Raw genomic sequence first — 20,733 nt, forward strand, 5'->3', positions numbered from 1 at the left:
ACGCTTATATGTGCATTATATCTTGAAATAGCATTTGGCAAGAACAGCACTGTACCAAGCTTTCTGTGCTGTGTGTTTGGACATTTAAAGACAGCAACCGTTTCACAAAGGAGAAAGATCTGCAAGCTGTGTTTATGCCTGCAACAGTTCTGCTGTCAAAACACAGAGATAAAGGGGGTGGATGAGCACCGCATGCTAAATAGCAAAAGCGAAAACAGTTAGTCAACATAAACGAGAAGAACAGAGGACAATAGAATCAGAGAAGATGTTTTTTTTTTAATTCATATTAAAATGACCTTGGTGGTATTTCCTAAAATGTTAAGCCAGGGTAATACCATGTTTTTTGGTACACTTGACGCAAATAAATATAACTGAAACTGTTTCTATATAACATTTGTATTAAATCAGGATTCACTTCATGGATTAACAAGAAAGTACACTTTATTAAGCGATGGTTTGGGAATCTCCTAATTGCACCCAGACATTAATGTTAGCTAATATTTAATGTGATGGGGTTTCTGTACCTCCATGGGATTTCCTTCTTCATCCAACACGCTCATTATAACTTCTACATTTTTGGGGGTTTTCTTCTTGCCGCGATCAAATTCTCCTTGTAGCAGCGTAACATATATATCATTCCTTACATAACCTGTAGAGACATACAGTAGAGACATCGCTGCATTAACTAGATGTATGTTCTTCAACTGTCTAGTAATGGTCAAGGAAAAGAATGAAAAGACAACTGCAAGCGGATTTACTAAAGAGGGTCTCTGTGGGTCAGAAAAACTTAAATAGCACTGCTATTAAGATGAAGATGTAACGATCAGACAGATGTGCAGACCAACCTGGCAGGATAATTTCAGGAAAGCCCATTTTCCTGACTATAGCTGTTGTGCGATCCACAAAATGAGGGTAATGTTTCTGAACCTGAAACACATCTCCAGGGAGCAGCTTTAGGGTCACAAACAAACCTGAAAGCAAAAACATGCCATTATAAGGTCAGATGGGTCTCGTCAGTCAACAAACTCAAGCCCTGAGGGAGCAGAATCTCTCAAACTAAATCCTTCCAGAATCAATGACTAATATGTAAAATAAAAAATCATTTTAAAAAAAATAATTAAAAATTGAAAAAATAAAATTTTAAAGAATATATACTTCAAAGGTTAAAAAAAAGAAATGTAATGCATTACGTTTCAACTCAAAATAAAAAATTACAAACTCAGTATAAAACATATTAGCTAAATGTGTGCATTTACATGCAAAACAATGTCCCAGATTATTTTGTCTGAATATTGCACCATTCTCATTTTGAGGGACTATTACAAATAGTTGCTAAGCAATATATATATTTTTAAGGTGTTAATATGTGTTAAGGCCGATAAAATGTATAATCATAGAAAATTAGAGGTACACATGTATGCTGAAAATACTATGCAGGGTATTTTTATCATTGCCTTTTACATGTTCACAATTAATAAAGTGCTCAAAATATTTTAAAAGTGCATTTTTAGTTTAAAATCAGCTGTATGAAAATGAATTACCATGGCTGATTTAGCAATGAGGTTTTCTAGGATTTTTTTTAAATAAATGTAATATTAACTAAATTCCTAAAGTTGACCCAAAATGTGACCAAAAAACTTATTTCATACACTATTAAACTGGTCAGGTTGGTAATAATCATTAGTGACAGCTATAGTAATCTTCCCAATTAAAAACAGAGTAAAATTTTTAAAACTGGATGATATTCAAATTCACTGCTGAAACATCCCGGAGGACATGCATCTTCACATCTCATTCTGTCTCTATGCAAATCAGTTTGACGATATCAAAGTGATCCTGTTTTCATTCTCTCAAACTTTCCAAATGTTCAAACAACAACCAAGAAACTTCCACAAGGTCACATTCCTCCCCAGAGACAAAAACACAAGAGCAAAGATTAATTTTTTGGCTTATTGGTCTGGATTTACCCTGTCCTTTGTGGTTGACCTCACGCGTTGCAATGACCTTATTGAAGACGGCAACGAGTGGCTCGTTCTCGCCAATGACACGAGACGGGATGAGAGGAGACATGATTAGCTGCCTCTGACGGATGTACGTTTCCATGGCAATCCTAGAAAAAGAGAGTCCAAGAGGAGAAGGACAAAATTGAAGAAAAAATGGCTATAAAAATACAGCCTAGGGGTAACAGTGTGTGATGGACAATAATTCATGAAAAGAACAAAAAAAACATGAAAACAGAAACTACAATCATGCAAATGAAGGATGTTGTAATCTCATAAAGGACACACTCACTGTTGAAACGGGATGAAATACTGCTTATCATCGTCATCAGTTTTCCCATGGGCAATATCTGTGATATCCATGACTGCAGACACAAAGAAACATGAGGCCAGTGCTGATCCGAACCAAAGATACATTACATTTAATTACTACATTCAATATTGTTCACATTCCCTTAGAGGGAGAGCAAATATCTTGCATTTTCTAAGTATTTGTTTTTAGATGTACTCAAAGGCAAGATATGTGGCGCAAATTTTGTTTTTTTCCTACTGTACAGTTCTTAGAATGTGTTTCAATGCTGATAAGAGATTCATTTAGAGTCTACAGGAACCTCAGTTATTAAATCAGTTAAGAAAAACAGCATCTTTTCTGTGAAAATGATTCCTACCAATAATTACTTTTGATCAAAATTAATAGAATAACTCACTAAAAAATGAAAATTTGCTTTATTGACTCACCCTCAGGTTATTCAATATGTACATGAGTTTGTTTCTTCATTAGAACAGATTTGGAGAAATGTAGCATTACATCACTAACTCACTAATGGATCCTCTGCAGTGAATGGGTGCCGTCAGAATGAGAGTGCAAAAAGCTGATAAAAACATCACAATAATCCACAAGCAATCCACAACACTCCAGTACATCAATTAACACTTGTGAAGTGAAAAAATGCGTTTGTAAGAGACAAATCCATCATTATGCCATTTTTTTTCCTTCAGACTGCTACTTCTGGCTAAAATACGAGTCCTCTATCCATATCATTGCGCTCTCTAGTGAAAAAGCTGTCTCATCTGAATCAGGAGAGAAATATGCACAGATCAAGCATACTAGAGGAAGCATTATTATGGATTATGGATTCTCCACTATTTTGGCCAGAAATGATGGTTTAAAGTTACAATTCTGACGGCACCCATTCACTGCAGGGGATCCATTTGAAAGCATGTGTTGTAATACTAAATTTCTCCAAATCTGTTCTGAAGACGACATCTTGAACGGCTTGAGTAAATTTTCAGCAAATTTTCATTTTTGGGTGAGCTATTCCTTTAGATGCAATGGCTTCTAGCTCTCTAACTGCGTACTTACAACCAGGAAAAATGGACAGACATGTTCACAACGAGGTAAATCAGGTGTTGCCTGTGCTCAGGTTTAAGAAAGCCACAGGCTTTGTCTTTAAAGCTTATGGTAAAAATGGCTTTTTTTCATCTTAAAAAATACAATGCAGGCATTCAACCTGACGTTACTGAGTACAGTGGCCCAGCAGCAAAAAAGGGTCAAAACATTTGACACAACATCCTTTTGAAACAAAAAGGAAACACTATTTTCAGCAAATGCAGGTCGCCTGTAGGTTTGATAAAAACATCTATTGACAATGTAATCATTTCAAATGACATCTTGGAGTTCAACCAAAAGGACAAGTAACAATAGTAATGTTTGGTCTTTCAGCTACTTGCAAGACTGAAAACTTTAAGCTGAAATGTGATAACAGGAAAATAGATCAGAACACTATAGGATGTGAAACACTGTGTGAGCTTGACTGGGAAAAAGTCATTATTTTCAACAGCAAACTGGCAATACAGATAAATAATGTCTTTTGCTCAGATATTTGACAATGCGAGGTAGCGCTGAAAGTGACAAGGACAAGAGTAAAAGTGCTGTTGTCAAAATACTACAGAAGCAGTGAAGGTGCGATTCTCTTGATGCAATTAAACTGTTGTGAACCCACACGTCATCTGTAGAGTTAAAATCTATTACCACACAAAATGAAGTTGACTCATCGCTCAAGATCATGAAAACAGATGAAAAATACCCTTGGAGTAATGCACTTAGAATTGAGACCCAACAGCCAAGACAGCTGACAAACATGCTTACATTCGTCAGTAGAACAAAATGTGCATTATTTGAGCTGTAAAGCTGTCTGAATTGTTATTTTGAGGTGGAAGAATTTCAAGGAATAGTTCACCTAAAAATGAAAATTAGCTGAAAATGCCCCCTTAGGCCATCCTAAGGCATTAGCATTACATCACATGCTCACTAATGGATCCTCTGCAGTGAATGGGTGCCGTCAGAATAAGAGTCCAAACAGGTGATAAAAACATCACAATAATTCACAAGCAATCCACACCACTCCAGTCCATCAGATAACATCTTGTGAAGCAAAAAGATGTTTGTAGGAAACAAATCCATCAAGGCATTTCTTAATTTCATTTTTAAATGTTACATCTAGCTAAAATATTAGGCCTCTATGTAATATTCCCTTCTCCAGTGAAAAAGTTTGAATCAGGAGAGAAATAAGCACAGATTAAGCAACGTTCAAAAAACATTTAAAACAGTCCTAAACAAATATGTCGATGGATTTTGATGTGAGAGGACAACAGTGGATGGACTTTTTCACTGAAGGAAGTGTTTTTATGGATTATGGAGCAACAGTTTGAAGTTAAAACCCCTTAATGATGGATTTGTTTCCTACAAACATGCAGCTTTACTTGCAATGTTTTTATCAGCAGTTTGGACTCTCATTCTGACGGCACCCATTCACTGCAGAGGATCCATTGGTGAGCAAGTGATGTAAATTTCTCTTCAGATAAAGAAACAAACTTATCTACACCTTAGATGGTCTCAGAGTGAGTAACTATTCAGCAATTTTGTATTATGATTGAACTATTCCTTTAACCAGAACTAACCGTCCATCTATGGGCAAACACCGGGTTTTGGAAAATCTGACTGAAAATAATTCTATGCAATTTTGCAAAACTAAGCTAGTGGCACAAAATTACCATTTTTTTACCATTTAGGTTGGTTGGTGTTTCTAAACAAATGACAAATATGAAACTTCTGGACCCTGTACAAATATACCATCTACTAACAATAAAGAATCTATTTCTAAGTCCAGAACCTGCTACTCCAAATGGCCTCCTCAGTCCTCCTGTGTGCTTCTTTCCCTCCTTCAGCTCCATGCAGCCCACACGGATGATCTGACACACCAGGAAGAGACGCTGTCTGATGAGGTCAGTGCTGCTCAGATCCTAAACACAGAGACGCCACAGAAGAAGAACAGCAGGAAGCACTTCAAATTGTTCCATTATCACAAAGAAAAAAAATCCAGTGGTTTTTTTACTCTCATTTTTAGATCTGCCATTCAAAAGTTTTGGGGTCGAACCTTCAAAAGTCTTACTGACTCCCAAGTGTTGAACAGAGGTATATGGGACTATAAAAACCTGAGAAAAGTATTCTTTTGATCTTTGTTACCGTGAAGAGTGCAGGAAAGTTGTTGAGTTTTTCGATCTCTTTCGGCATGCCTGTGCTGTCCCACCGTACCAGGAAGTTTTCCTTATAGGACAAGACAAAATGTGTCACAAAAACTACTTTTTCTCCATTGAAACTGCCACAAGCTCACTAGATACTCGCTGTGATACATACAGGTGTAATTAAGCTTTCAAAGAAGTAATCATTTACATATTTCTTGTGACTTCTTCTTGTGAGGAATTCATATGTAAAGGGCATTCTACACATTTCTCCTTCAGCTTTTAAACAAACAACATAGAAAAGAAACAAAATCAAAAGAAACAGACTGACTCACCTAATAAATTCAGATTTGTCAGGATCATACAAAGACATGAAGAGTTCTGCGTCCTCGCCGATGTTGCATACAAAGTTTCTGAGATTTATTAGAAGGCTGTACGTGTGCACGCCGCTGAAGAGGGTCTGACGCCGCTTCTCCAGGTTCTGAAGCCGCATCTATCCAAAAAAACACAGTAAAATTCATGATTTGAGAAAATTAGTGGACAGCTTGAATAAAGTTCTATAACAGCTTCAAAAACTGAAACAGTGCTAAAACAGTAGAGCATGGCACTAACAATGCCAAGGTCATGGGTCGATTTGCAGAGAATTCATGAACTAATAAAATGTACACTCTAAATGCATAACTCTAAATAAATGTAACCTTCAAAGACACTTGAGAGGAAAGTCTATGATTGTTGTGTTAAAAATTGTTTAAAAAAAAGCCAAAAAAATGCACTTTCATGCAAATGAATAAGGATTTTAGAAAGAGATTGAGACCAATTTTGCAACAAAATAAAGATACAAATTTAATATAAATAATATTTAACATTTAGGAAGCAAGGTTTTAACACCTTATGTCATGTCACTTCACTTCACTTTTTACTTTTACTTACCTGTTTTCTATTTTTATTTGCAGCTTCTCTAAACACAACTTTACACGCAAAGAATCTATCAGTATGTGTATCAGTTATTTTGTGATAAATGTTTGTTATGCATCTGTTTATCTCCATTTATTATGTGCTATGGTAGTTTTGTGCTATAAAAGGTTAATATATGTGACCCTGGAGCACAAAAGCAGTCTTAAGTCGATGGGGTATATTTGTAGCAATAGGCAAAAAAAATATTGTATGGGTCAAAATTATCGATTTTTCTTTCATGCAAAAAATCATTAGGATATTAAGTAAAGATCATGTTCCATGAAGATATTTTGTCAATTTCCTACCGTAAATATATCAAAACTTAATTTTAGGTTAGTAATATGCATTGCTAAGAATTCATTTGGACAACTTTAAAGGCGATTTTCTCAGTATTTAGATTTTTTTGCACCCTCAGATTCCAAATAGTTGTATTTCGGCCAAATATTGTCAGTTCCTAATAAACCATACATCAATGGAAAGCTTATTTATTCAGCTTTCAGATGATGTATAAATCTCAAATTGACACTTAAGATTGGTTTTGTGGTCCAGGGTCACATATATGTATTTAACAAATAATTAGGCCATAGTTTGCTTATTTTTTGTCAAATTTCAAAACAGAACAGCAGAATAACCAACAAGTACATCATTTCTTTCTTTAGCAGACTGTTTGCATTACTTCACTCCATGCATTTATACAGTTACCAGCCAACTATCTCAATTACTCATCAAAGCTAATTTGGCATAGTCATATGCTAATTCCTGGCTTTCATCATACAACTAAAAAGAAAAATTTTCCTAGTACCAGCATATATATTTTGATAATGCACAGAGCAAAAACAAAAGTGTTTTACCTTCTCCTCCTGTATCCTCTCATCAATACTGTGAGATGCAGACTCGTGAGCCCTGAACAGACTGACCGTGCTGGTGCGTTCAGGGTCTAATGTGTTTCCTGCTTCATCGCGCACCACTAAATCAAGCCCCAGAATCCTGTGCAACAGACACAGACAGAGTCTACAACACAAGACCACTAACACATCCCTACCATATTATCATAATCAATTACATACAGTTTTAATGCATTCCAGAAACTTAAATTGGGTAAACTCAAAATTTATGCTTTATGATATCAGTAAATCACATATTCAGACATTCAGGCCTCTCCAATGAAGAGTTATTCAAATATCTGTTTGTTGAAATAATATGAGGAAGTACAGGAAGCCAGACTGCACCTGTTCCCATAATCAATTTTCGCTGTGACTTTCTTCCTGAGCTCCACAAGGTCGTCGTTGGGAAGCGTGCCGGACACAATCTGCGAGTGGTACTCGATCAGACTGTAAGCCATCTGCTGAACGCTCCGGAACAACGTGGTCTTGTTGCTCTGGTGTGCAGACGAACAGGTGATTAAAACCATATCATGGCTTACAAAACACTACGGATGGGATTTGTCTTTGTTGAACAAACACATCGTGGGAAGCTCTGTGCTGAGCTGAAACGGATGGTGAGGTGAACTCAAACAAACCACAAAGGCGACACAGGTGGGTTCACATACCACATAAAGCTTGTGCCATATTTGTGTCCATTCTCGTAACGTGGTGCCCAGCTCCTGGACCAAGGGCAAATCGTTAGGTACAACAGTCTCTTGTTTCCTGTACATCAACAGAAGTTTAGAAGAAAAACAGGATTTAATCAGGTTCTCAAAAATACAAATGCAGTTCTTTAACCCTCAGAGACGCAAGCATTGATGTAAATTCTTTTTAAAATGTCTTTAGGAAGCCATAGTACTATATATATATATATAACAAATATAATATATATATATATATATATATATATATATATATATATATATATATATATATATATATATATATATATATATAATATATATAAAAAATTTGTTAAAATTTGAGAGATACATTTGCAAAATTGCAGAGCAAAGCATTTAGGGTTGCAAAGTTCCACCAGTATTTTTTAATTCACTAAGTTTTCAAGTCACAATTCAGCATAGTAAATAAAATATTTCAAGCAAAAAATATATTTTTTTCAAAGGTAATTCAAAGCTTATTTGACCATTAATTTAACGCAACAAATATTCATATCAAAGTATATTTTATAAATAATGTATTAATTTTAATAAAAATTTATTGATATATTCAAATAAAATATATAAAAATTGTATACAGTATATAAAATATATATTGTTATAACAAGACAAATAAAAAACTTTTTTGTAACACTTTACCTTATTTGGAAGACTTTACAATAAGTTTCATTTGTTAACATTAGTTGAATATATTAGTTAACACAAATTAACAATTAACATATTTTTAAGATCAAAAGTTACATCTGTTTATATTAGTTAAAACAATTCAACATTAACATTACCTTTTTTATTAACTAACATTAACAAAGTTTGCTAAAAGCTGTAAAAATATATATTGCTCACTGTTAGTTTATGTTTTAATTAACGCATTAACTAATGTTACAAACTGACACTGAAAAGTGTAACCAATTTATTTTTGTAACATTCACTGAACATGCTCATTTGTGTGAGGATTTCAGGGCATGCAAGTTTGGTTTTATTTAATTGCTTTATACAAACATACTGCATAAATCTTCTCAGAAAGCTGTGCTACAACTCGGATATGTTTATCTCTGTAAAATTTCATGATCCCAGAACCTCACTGACCTTCCAAACTAACTCAAAATGCACATTTAAAAACCTACAGCGCAGTTGCATTGCCCTCTATATACGATTTCCTAGTTAACTTCAGTATGCTCATCTCAGCACACCCATCAAACACTCAATAAACTTTCATAAGGCTACATTATTTGGAATAATTTATATATTATATGCTTAATATACACAGCCCACATTTCTGCATCTCTCTCTCTCTCTCTCTCTATATATATATATATATAGTTGAGATAATATATAAATTGAGATATTTTTTAAATATATATATATATATATATATATATATATAGTCCATCACTAAACAAGTTGAGATGTAAGAAAAAAATATTTCTGGCCAAACACATTCTTAGAAGATTGCTAAATTTGGTCCAAAAAACTCAGCAAGTGTGTCAGTAACGCAGTGACCATGTTGTGTCACTTCGGCATGCTGGAAGATTCAGGCTATATTTTCTTGCCAAATGTGTTGCTATGATACAATTCAGAGCATTTTAACCCCCGTTTATGAATTATGCATTATTTAACTGCTTTGAACAAGTGTTACAATTGTGCTACAGTGGGTCTCTGATGGTAAACGAGCAAAACTATAACGCCAACAGCAGATGACTGTCACCGTGGACTCCTCTGACAGCACATGCTTAATTAAATGATAGACAATTTGCCATTAATGAATTACAGAGCATAATTAACGTGATCTGCCTCTTACCCTGTTCCCTCAACTTTCGCTTCTTTCAGATGAATATAGTTGGCGGGGAAAATGCCCTTTGAAATAAGACAAAGAAGCATTTGTGAGAACCCACGCAATTCATTCTGCCTGCTGCAGAATGTCAGGTAATGATTAGATTGTCAGTTTATCAGTAGGATGATAATTGTCCCAACACCTTTTGTGATTTCTGTCGTAGTGTGTATCCTCGGTACCACCCTGGGAGAAGGAAAGAGAGGAAAAAAGAACAGATCTTTGAGACAGATGATGCCACATGGCAGATGCTGCTATATATTATTTATATAACAGAATAAGGCAGATGTTCTGTTTGCTCAGAGTTAGCAAAATCACTAGAGAAACTAGGGTAGATGTAAATAGCAAAATCAGGATTTCCATTCTTAAAAAAGGAAATGGAATATTTTCCATTTAAAAATATATTTACAAGAGGAGAGACATGAATGCAAGCACTACAGTGTCATAATAACAGCTGGACACTCTGTATTGACTTTCTGAGTTGGGGGCGTGTAAATTAAATAATCATGGTGGCAACTGATTGGTTCTGATAATAATAATGGTTTCTCAGTGAATGTTGATTGTACAATTTAGTTTGTGTGCCGTCGAAAAAGAATACTGTAAAACGTTCCAAAAAACATTAATTTAGTGAGCTTACGAGGAGACAGACTTCAATTTCCTTTTCCACCATTCTCTTTTGCAGAACAAGAATGCTAAAATACAACCAAGTACACAACACACAATCTTTTGCTACTCGTTTTGTTTTCTATTGTAATTCTGTCATTTTTACTAGATCCTTAAGTTGTTGCAAACCTATATCAATTGCTTTCTTCTGATTATTTTGAATAACACTGGTGTCCAAGCAACACTAAACCCCATTGGAGACTTTTTTTTTTAAAATATCTTAAGTGTTCCATAGAAGAAAGAAAAACTTACAGTTTTGCTATGACATTAGGGTGAGTAAGTGATGAGAGAATTTTTATTTTGGGGTGAACTGTCCCTTTCAGACCAACTGTAAATGTAGCTTAAAGGTCAGAGAGCTAGTAAAAAATGCACTGCACATGGAAAACATTAACATTTTAACATTATAATTGGACTTTAGGGTAAAATAAACTATTACAAAGTGTAAAATATGAGGACTTTAAATCATGCAAGTAAATATGCTGCTTAATCTGAATGTTGCAGGCTCAGAGCTTCAGCAGAACTCTGGGATACCCCAGATTATGTGTTCAGTGCAAGTGTGAACACGCTATAAGAAAGCGTGGGTGGACAAGTCAAGACACGCTGGAACTCGACACTCACCTTCAAACGTCTCAAGTATGTGTACCGTGTCCCCCACCTGAAGACTCAGCTCTGGCTCTCCTCTGGCATCATAGTTATAGATAGCTGAAAATGAGACAAAGGAGTGTCACAGACTGCAGAGAGCAAAGAGAAGCCAAAAAATAAAAACAACAAGGCTGCTGTCTGTCCTGTGAAAGAGGAAAAAAATGTCAGCGCACCAACTGTTGAACAAGTTCTTGTGTGGAAAGTTCTCAAGTTCTGCAGGGAAACAGCCACTTGACATGTCTGACGTCTATCAGTATGACTCAGATCTTCAAAGTAACAGCCAAATGCAACCCAAACTCCCAATGAGATTACAATAAAAAAAGACTTTTAGGAGATAATTCGAGTTGATTTTGCACAAGCCACAACAATGCAATGACACTGCCATGTAGCTGCCAGGATGTTTAGGGTGGGGGGAGGAGGGTTTTGAATTGGGGGGGGGGGTATAATTGTAAAAATGTGGTTTACTGTGCTTGTTTTTAGAGCCGCACAATTTGCCTAAATTTTGCGATTATATATAACTATGAACATAAACTACTACTACTACTAACAATAAAAATTATTATTATTATTATTATTATACTAAAATATACAAATAAATATTATAATTATGATATTATATATCGTAATTAGTTAAGTATTATTATATGTCATAATTAACTATCATAATATATCAATTATTGTTTATATTGCTTTTGGATTTTATTGCTATTATTATTTTTACATTTACTTTTAGTCATTTAGCAGATGCTTTTATTATTAAATGTTAAATATTAAATGTTTAACCATCAAATGTTTTATTTGAATGGAAAACCACAGAAAGCCCTTAAAGGGATACTCCACCCCAAAATGAAAATTTTGTCATTAATCACTTACCCCCATGTTGTTCCAAACCCGTAAAAGCTCCGTTCGTCTTCGGAACAAAATTTAAGAGATTTTGGATGAAATCCGGGAGTCCTGTGACTGTCCCATAGACTGACAAATAGATAACAGTGTCAAGGTCCAGAAAAGGTATGAAAGTCGTCCATCTGCCATCAGATGTGCAATCTGGGTTATATGTAGCGACGGGAACACTTTTTGTAAGTGAAGTAAACAAAAATAACGACTTTATTCAACAATTCCTTTGTCAACGGTCTCCTCTGTGTCACTCCATATCACCGTATGCTGCGTATGCTCTTCTGTGTCAGCCGCGCCACAAGGATGCACTGTTTTCTTTCAAATCAGCTAAAGCTAAATAAACGTAGAACAGCCCATCCTTGTGGCACGGATGATACAGAAGAGCATACGCAGCATACGGTGATATGGAGAGACACAGAGAAGACTGTGATTGCACTATAACCCAGATTGCACGTCTGATGGCAGATGGACGACTTTCATACCTTTTCTGGACCTTGACAATGTATTTTACTTGGCAGTCTATGGGACAGTCCTAGGCCTCCCGGTTTTCATCCAAAATATCTTAAATTTTGTTCCGAAGACGAACGGAGCTTTTAAGGGTTTGGAACGACATGGGGGTAAGTGATTAATGACAAAATTTTCATTTTGGGGTGGAGTATCCCTTTAAAGCTTTTCTTGTTAATAAACGCTTCTCATTGCAAGTACAGGAGGACTATAAGCACATTTCCAAATGCACATCTAAACTCAAAAGCAGATGCATATACTTAGGGCTGGACAATAATTCCATATCAATATGTATTGCGATATAATTTTTTTCAATAACGGTGATATGATTTTTAAACATTTTCGATATTTCAATACATTACAGGTGTTTCCCATACATTGACTTATTTGTGACATTTGACTTTGTTGAATAAACATGAGCACTGCACGTTTCAAAATCATAACACAGCGTAGGTGCTTTATATGAATGTAAGTCTTCAGAAAAGTTTCGATACCATTTTATCTGATAAATAAGCGTTCATGAGCCGAGCGTGTTTGATTACAGCCGTTACTGGAGAAACCACTGGTTCTACCCTGTTTTTATACAGGCTATGGTTCTACCGCTCTCACAGCGCCTTCTGCTGGCAGACAATCAGTTTGGATTTTCAATAATAAGTCCGTCTCCAGCAACATGCTTTTGTTGTTGCTCTTTTTTTCTGCAGCAACTCAGAGCACTTGTCATACTCTTTATACTAGCTAAAGCACATTTGTTTCTGTCTATAAGAATAATCAGCCTACACTACCAGTCAAAAATTTTTGAACAGTAAGATTTTTAATGTTTTTTTTTTTTTTTAAGAATTCTCTTCTGCTCACCAAGCCTGCATTTATTTGATCCAAAGTACAGCAAAAACAGTAACATTTTGAACATTTTGATGCTGAATTTTCAACATCATTACTCCAGTCTTCAGTGTCACATGATCTTCAGAAATCATTCTCATATGCCAATTTGCTGATTATCAATATTTAAAACAGTTGAGTACATCTTTTTTTTCAGGATTCTTTGATGAATAGAAAGATCCAAAGATCAGCATTTATCTGAAATAAAAAGCTTTTGTAACATTATACACTATTCCATTCAAAAGCTTGGAGTCACTATGATTTCTTTCCTCCTTTTTTTTTTTTTTTGGAAAGAAATTATAGAAATTAATACTTTTATTTAGCAAGGATGCTTTAAATTGATCAAAAGTGATGACAAGTCATTTATAATGTAAATTTCTATTTCCGATAAATACTGTTTTTTTGAACTCTCTATTCATCAAAGAAACCTGAAAAAAATCTGCTCGGCTGTTTTCAACATTAATAAATGATTTTTGAGCAGCAAAACAGAATATTAGAATGTTTTCTGAAGGATCATGTGACTGGAGTAATGATGCTAAAAATATAGCTTTGAAATCACAGGAATAAATTGCATTTTAAAATATTTTCAAATAGAAAGCAGTTATTTTATATAGTAAAAATATTTCAAAATGTTACTGTTTTTGCTGTATGTTGGATCAAATAAATGCAGGCTTGGTGAGCAGTAAAGAATTATTTAAAAACATTAAAAATCTTACTGTTCAAAAACTTTTGACTGGTAGTGTATGTTAGGCTATAGTTTGAAGTTAAAGATATTAATATTAATTAGGTGAGTCTGAGACGATTATTTGACAGTGATTTCACATTTCTTGTTTGTATGAAGGCTAAATACAAATAAAAGGTGAACATTAATTTATTTGTGCAGTTTTTTTTCTAAAATATTATACGGTTTTATTAGGGCTGCACAATTAATCGAATTTCTAATCGCGATTACAATTATGGATGCCACAATTACGTAATCGTTCAAAGCGGCAATTAATCGTTCAAAGTCCACTTATGTTATTCTGCACACTTAAGATATGTTTTTTTTCTTTCTACATGTTATCTTAAGGGTCTTTCCATTGTTTTAGTTTTAGTATAACATTATAATACCATTCATATTTTTACAACTTTTTTTTATATTTTAAAGAAACCAATCCAATGTATATTTGACATTTGAGGCTTATTACTATAGGAATGCACTAAAAGGTTTTTCAGTTAGTGTTTTCAGCTTGTTTGTTTTCATATAAAAATATGGCATGCAGTTGCATCAAACAATGGTATAAACATCATTCAATGTAAAATGTGATAATCGTAATTAATAATCGCAATTACAATTTCAATGGAATAATCGACAATTATGATTTTTGTCATAATCGTGCAGCCCTAGGTTTTATAGGTGTCAGACTTGCCAAGTTCATTTTTCATAAGTTTGTATGCACAGACATCTGTTGTTTGCATTCTTGGGAGTGTTTGCAAGGGTTTTTTAATAGTGTTCATATCGATATCGGAATTATATTGTATCGACCGCAATTAAGAAATATATCATGATCTAAATTTTGGCCATATCGTCCAGCCCTACATATACTTATTCAACTAAATCACAGCCTTTGCTATCTCAAAATTGTACAAATTCATATCATGAATATAGTTTTATTTCAATTAATCGTGCAGTGGGCCTAAGTCAAAAAGCCCACATCAAGTCTGTATAATATAATAAAGACAAAGTTTGGGTCCCTCCAACAGTGTCACCAATAGTAATAGCAAAGCTTGCCTTGGCAAAAACCTCTTAAACCATATATCTGAGTCAGTTTCACCATGCTGTCAGGGTTACACCAGACAACAGGAGAGTTTGTGCTGTACTTAGATGCCATATTGGCTTGCACAGCCAACATCTGAAATGTTAGGCACAGTGAAAGTGCTGATTAGTGGAATGTGAACACACTAAGAAGTGCTGAGTGCTTTCCTCTTACTAGTAGTAACATTTTTTGGGCTGTTGAACTGCAGATGAACCTGAGAATGTGTGTCTACACTACAAGACTGAAGGCCTGAGCTTTCCCTCCCTCTTCAGTGCTGAAGGACACTTGGAGGGAGTGCAAGATTTTCTTGTACCATGCATCTGCCTCCACACTGCTTTCCAACTGCTGAATATGCACAAACACCAGCACATGTGTGTACAAAGACAAAATCTAGGAAAGTTAAGAAGAGTAACATCCTCATTCCTCATACACATATTAGATTTCATTAAAGATACAGATGCAATCACTGAAAAAATAATTGGCTGATACTGGAGGTGGGTGATAAACCAGTTTATCAACCCATTTAAATAAACTGTCCAGTGTCATATATCAATGCAAGAATGCAATACACATGGATCACTTTAAAAATTCACTGCTGAAATGAGCTGTCGCTAAGCCCCACCCCCAAATGTGACAGTAAAGACATTTATAATAATGCAATTAAGTGAATTACCATAGAAATAAAAGCAGTTCCAAAGATCTAGATTAACTAGGGCTACACAATATATCAGGACTATACTAGTTAGGAAATTTAATTATGGATGCTAATTTCCATGTTTGTTTTTTTTTAAGACTTTTTTTTAGATTACTTGTGCAATCATCTAGCTAAAAGGGACAACAGCAGATTACAGCAAATCTTTTGAGAGCAAATAAAAAAAAATATATATAGTATAGTTTTACAAATATATACAAAATTATAGTTACCATAATATAATTTTGTGATGCCTAAACTCACTTAAGCATTGCAGCATTGATTTAATATTGACAAAATTATGGAATTTATATATACACACTAGCACACTGCCACTTGTCATGTTGCCATGAGCATTTTCATACGCTTTGCTCAAGTGCAATGATGAACCGGGCCATTTCAGAGAGCAGTTGTGATTGCACAGTGTAACTAATGCCTTGTGGTTGTAGTGACAAAAACAACTCAAATATGTGTGAGTTCAGACACTAACTAAAATATTAAAATATTCTCAGAAGTGGAAGTGGTCATAGTTCTATAGTGGTGAATAGAAACTACAAGAAATATAATACCTGCGTTCCCATTTGTTCCAATTGTGAGAGAAAAACCATGCTAGTGTTTATACGACCTTATCAAAGAGGAAATATATAGAGAGGTTGATTACTTTTTTTTAGATTACTTGCAATCATCTAGCTAAAAGGGACAAAGCAGATTACAGCAAATCTTTTGAGAGCAAATAAAAAAACAAAAAAAATTATATATATATATAGTTACCATAATATAATTTTGTGATGCCTAAACTCACTTAAGCATTGCAGCATTGATTTAATATTGACAAAATTATGGAATTTAGTTTCATTTTTAATCATAAGAATTATAAATAAAAAATTTTGAATTCAGAATCCAGAAGCCATTTAATACTGTACGTTTCAAACATGGACTAGGCTAATTTACATGGACTAATTTACATGGACTAATTTATGGACAACTCCTAGCTGATGCATTAAACAATAAAAAAGATAAACTACAGCTGAATAAGATTTTTCAATGCCACACTATCTACAGCGCACTGACACTCAGCCCAAGGGGAAATGGTTCAGGCCTTGTTCAGGCATGCACATTGTTCAGTTCAAATAAAGAATCGTAGATAAACCGAAAAGCTTCAGGCTACGTTTCACAACATGCTTCAAATAGTGCACTGCAGATCTCAAGCACACTCAACTGATAAATCTGTCCGCATCTTTTTCACAGCAAAGAAGTATGAAGCAACTTCTTATTTCCGTTTAATCTGCAGCTAAGTTTCCATACAAGCTCATTTCAAACTGACATATTATGCGCACAGTGAAAAATGCCACCATATCTTTTAACTTCTGCAGCTCGTAAAATCACCCTATAAACTTTGGCCTGGTTCTCTCAGATTAATCATTCATAATACAGGTGCATGAAACTTCCCGTCCACACCCAAACAAATCCAGACCTCATTAAGGAGTGCCAAAGACAGAGAATTTCATCACCCCTGGCTACATTTAAAATGCTCAGCTAAAAAAAAAATGTGTGGCGTTAAGACAAAAATACCATATTAAGACATTGTATCACTTAAATAAAACTACCACAGTCCAGGCATCACAGACAATGATTCAGTTCACACACTAGGCTCTATTTGAGCTGGTGATTTGTTGTCTCGGCCAAATGGGCCATAGAGGTGTCACAGTGTTGAGGCCTAGTGCATGCTGGGATGTGGGCTGTGCTAACAGGCTCCATTCTGACCGGTCTTTGTATGCGCTCATCTATGACATCAATGACAGGCAGGCCACACACTAGCACACTGCCACTTGTCATGTTGCCATGAGCATTTTCATACGCTTTGCTCAAGTGCAATGATGAACCGGGCCATTTTAGAGAGCGGTTGTGATTGCACAGTGTAACTAATGCCTTGTGGTTGAAGTGACAAAAACAACTCAAATATGTGTGAGTTCAGACACTAACTAAAATATTAAAATATTCTCAGAAGTGGAAGTTGTCATAGTTCTAAAGTGGTGAATAGAAACTACAAGAAATATAATACCTGCGTTCCCATTTGCTCCAATTGCGAGAGAAAAACCATGCTAGTGTTTTTATGACCTTATAAAAGAGGAAAAAATATAGAGGTTGATTACATTGGTCAGAAGACAGAAAGTTAGTTTTTGACAGAAATTTGCCCTCAGCTGTTGTAGTAGAAAGACTTGCACGTCAGCTTTAACTCGTTTTCCGTAATTTAATAACACAAAGTATAGTGTGAAAAACATGCATTCAATTTAAAATTAAAATTAAAAACTTAAGAACTGCAGAAATGCATCATTAAGGGTCCATAATTCCAAATGCGCAATGCACAAAAAAGGTTTTATTACCAATTCCTCACCAGACGCAAAAAGCACTTTTAATTCAAATTCCTCAAATGTATGTCAAAGTCCTCAGGGGTTGAAAAACTGGCCCAGTAGGAACCAGACCACTTGATGTCTGACCAACAGATTACATATCCCTTAAGAATGCTCCACCACAACAATCATCCCTGTGTGCGTTAAACTGGCCAGCTGACAGCTCTTGGCATGAACATTAAGTACAGTATTGCAGCACAGCAACAGAATAAATAGACGTGCAACAGCCAGGGTCAGAAATGAACAGCACTCAGGGCAAAAAGGTCAACAAATGTGGTCCAAATATTAAAATGTGTTCTGGGTCTGTTATCTAACATGTACAGTATGTCATAATACTATATTCTAATCCTGTCAGGTGAAAAAATGTGGCCAGACGTTTGAATAGTAAGGTTGTTGTTTTTTTTTGTTGTTGTTTTTTTGAGAATCATACATTTTGCTAAGTATGTCCAAACAGTTGACACATTCAGACTCAAACTGTTCATTAACACACTGACTGTTCCAATAAATAACATACATGTAAAAGCTGTCAGATTTGCTCTACAATTAGTTTCTATAACTATTATTTCAAAGGCCTTTTTGTTTTTTATTTTTGTTGTTTTGAAAGAACATGAAGTAGACACGGACTTTAAAAATTAATTCAGGCCAGCAGAGCGTTTACTTTCTTATGATATCTTGTGCATGTGAAGTTGATTTAATTTGACAGGCAACAACTATTACTGTCCTGAGAATTTATTTCAGTAAATTCACCTGAAGCATGTGACATAAATTGGATGGTTGCAATTGGAAGTATAGCATGTCAACTAACCACAAATGTACAGTTTCTAAATGCCCTTATCAAGCCGCAAACAATAATAAAACTCATTTGCAAAACAACCCAGCCACTGAGCAGTGTGAGATAAAAGAGTTCATTCCGTCTGGTTTTATGGGTGTGTTAACCTGAGCTCATGTTCACAGATTAAAGTGACTGGAAGGGACATACTGTTTATGACTGTGCTCACTGAGACTCTGGTGGCTCTGTTGCTGTATTTATTGTAATTGTATTGCCCTGACAAACCTGCAGGAACTACATTCACTCTACTGTGTACTTATAAACAAACTACAGTAAAACAAATATCTTGTTTGTGACCCGAAAGTGCAATGAGACACCCATCCAAACTTATCTTACAAAATATGTCAACAAAGCCATATCCTGTTGATGTATTAAAGCATCGGAGTAGTTCATGTATGATAACTGACAACTTTTCATACAGGTATCAGAAGCGCGCGCTGTGTGTGTTCAGGTAAAGGTGCGGCTGAACGCTCCTCAAACTCCAACGCCACTTTCCAGAGTGAAATACTGAGTAAAAACTAACAAAAGCGCGTTGAAAGTCACTCACCCACTCCATATTTCTCTCTTTTAGTGGGAATCCAGCGCGTCATAGCAGGAAAACTTGAGTGAAGTGAAATAAATCATATGAACAATAATAGCGTTGTGGAGTTGTAGGGCTGCAGCGGTCCGCATATCACAGTTCCGGTGTTACGCAAAGAACCGCTCGAAGCGCGCGTGTGACGCGCCCTCACTCAATCAAACACACACACACACACACACACACACACACACACACACACACACACACACACACACAAGAAGACCGTAAAGTTTGTGATCATGTGAAATCTAAGTTATTTGAAATCCCAAAGGTTGTTAACTTATTCTATCTTATTATTTCTTCTTTTTTTAATTCTAAAAATACTAAAAGTCGAATGGAGACAACATTATTGACATTATGCAACGGTTCAGTTCAACTAATAGGGCCTATAAGCAAAGTTACAAATATCCAAATATTTAATTCATAGATAGATAGATAGATAGATAGATAGATAGATAGATAGATAGATATTTTATTTTACTGTTCTATTATTTATGTATTTTCTTTCCTTTTTTTTAGTACAGTTCCCCCAAACTATCCATCAGGTTGAAAAATTGCTATCTACTTTTTTATATTATTTTAGATTTAGTACAAGGATTTCTTTATTTGAGGAATATTTTCATGGACAGTGAGCTGAGCCAGAATGAGATGAGATGGGAAAGAATGTTTGGAATCTTCTATTGTTACAGCAACTGCTGCATCTCTCTCTCTCTCTCTCTCTCTCTCTCTCTCTCTCTCTCTGTCTCTGTGAGTGTGTGTTTGTGTAGTCATGTGTAGGTTTATAGGCAAAACAAAGATATGACACCAGAAAGCAATCAGTGACGTGTCACAGGTCCTGTGTAGTTTTATCTAACAAGAGAACAGGAAACACACAGTTACAGTAAGTGCTGTACGTTGAAGGGCCAGCTTCCCCATCCCCCGGTTCCTGCGGGACCCCAGC

General features: G+C 35.2%; 1 protein-coding gene across 1 annotated transcript in view; it reads right to left on the reverse strand.

The window, feature by feature from the left end:
* The window catches only part of LOC109094559 (dedicator of cytokinesis protein 5-like), a 50,016-nt gene extending 44,019 nt beyond the window's left edge, over window positions 1-5,997 (reverse strand). The window contains exons 1-7 of the mRNA XM_042729282.1: window positions 5,858-5,997; window positions 5,527-5,607; window positions 5,174-5,303; window positions 2,293-2,365; window positions 1,968-2,110; window positions 846-971; window positions 525-649 (exon numbers count right to left, since the gene is read on the reverse strand). Of these exons, the coding sequence (XP_042585216.1) occupies window positions 525-649; window positions 846-971; window positions 1,968-2,110; window positions 2,293-2,365; window positions 5,174-5,303; window positions 5,527-5,574 (645 nt within the window). The 5' untranslated portion in view covers window positions 5,575-5,607; window positions 5,858-5,997. The remainder of the gene's footprint in view (window positions 1-524; window positions 650-845; window positions 972-1,967; window positions 2,111-2,292; window positions 2,366-5,173; window positions 5,304-5,526; window positions 5,608-5,857) is intronic.
* Between the last annotated feature and the right edge of the window lie 14,736 nt (window positions 5,998-20,733).

This window comes from Cyprinus carpio, chromosome B8 (genome assembly GCF_018340385.1).
Source record: "Cyprinus carpio isolate SPL01 chromosome B8, ASM1834038v1, whole genome shotgun sequence".
Lineage (NCBI taxonomy): Eukaryota > Metazoa > Chordata > Actinopteri > Cypriniformes > Cyprinidae > Cyprinus > Cyprinus carpio.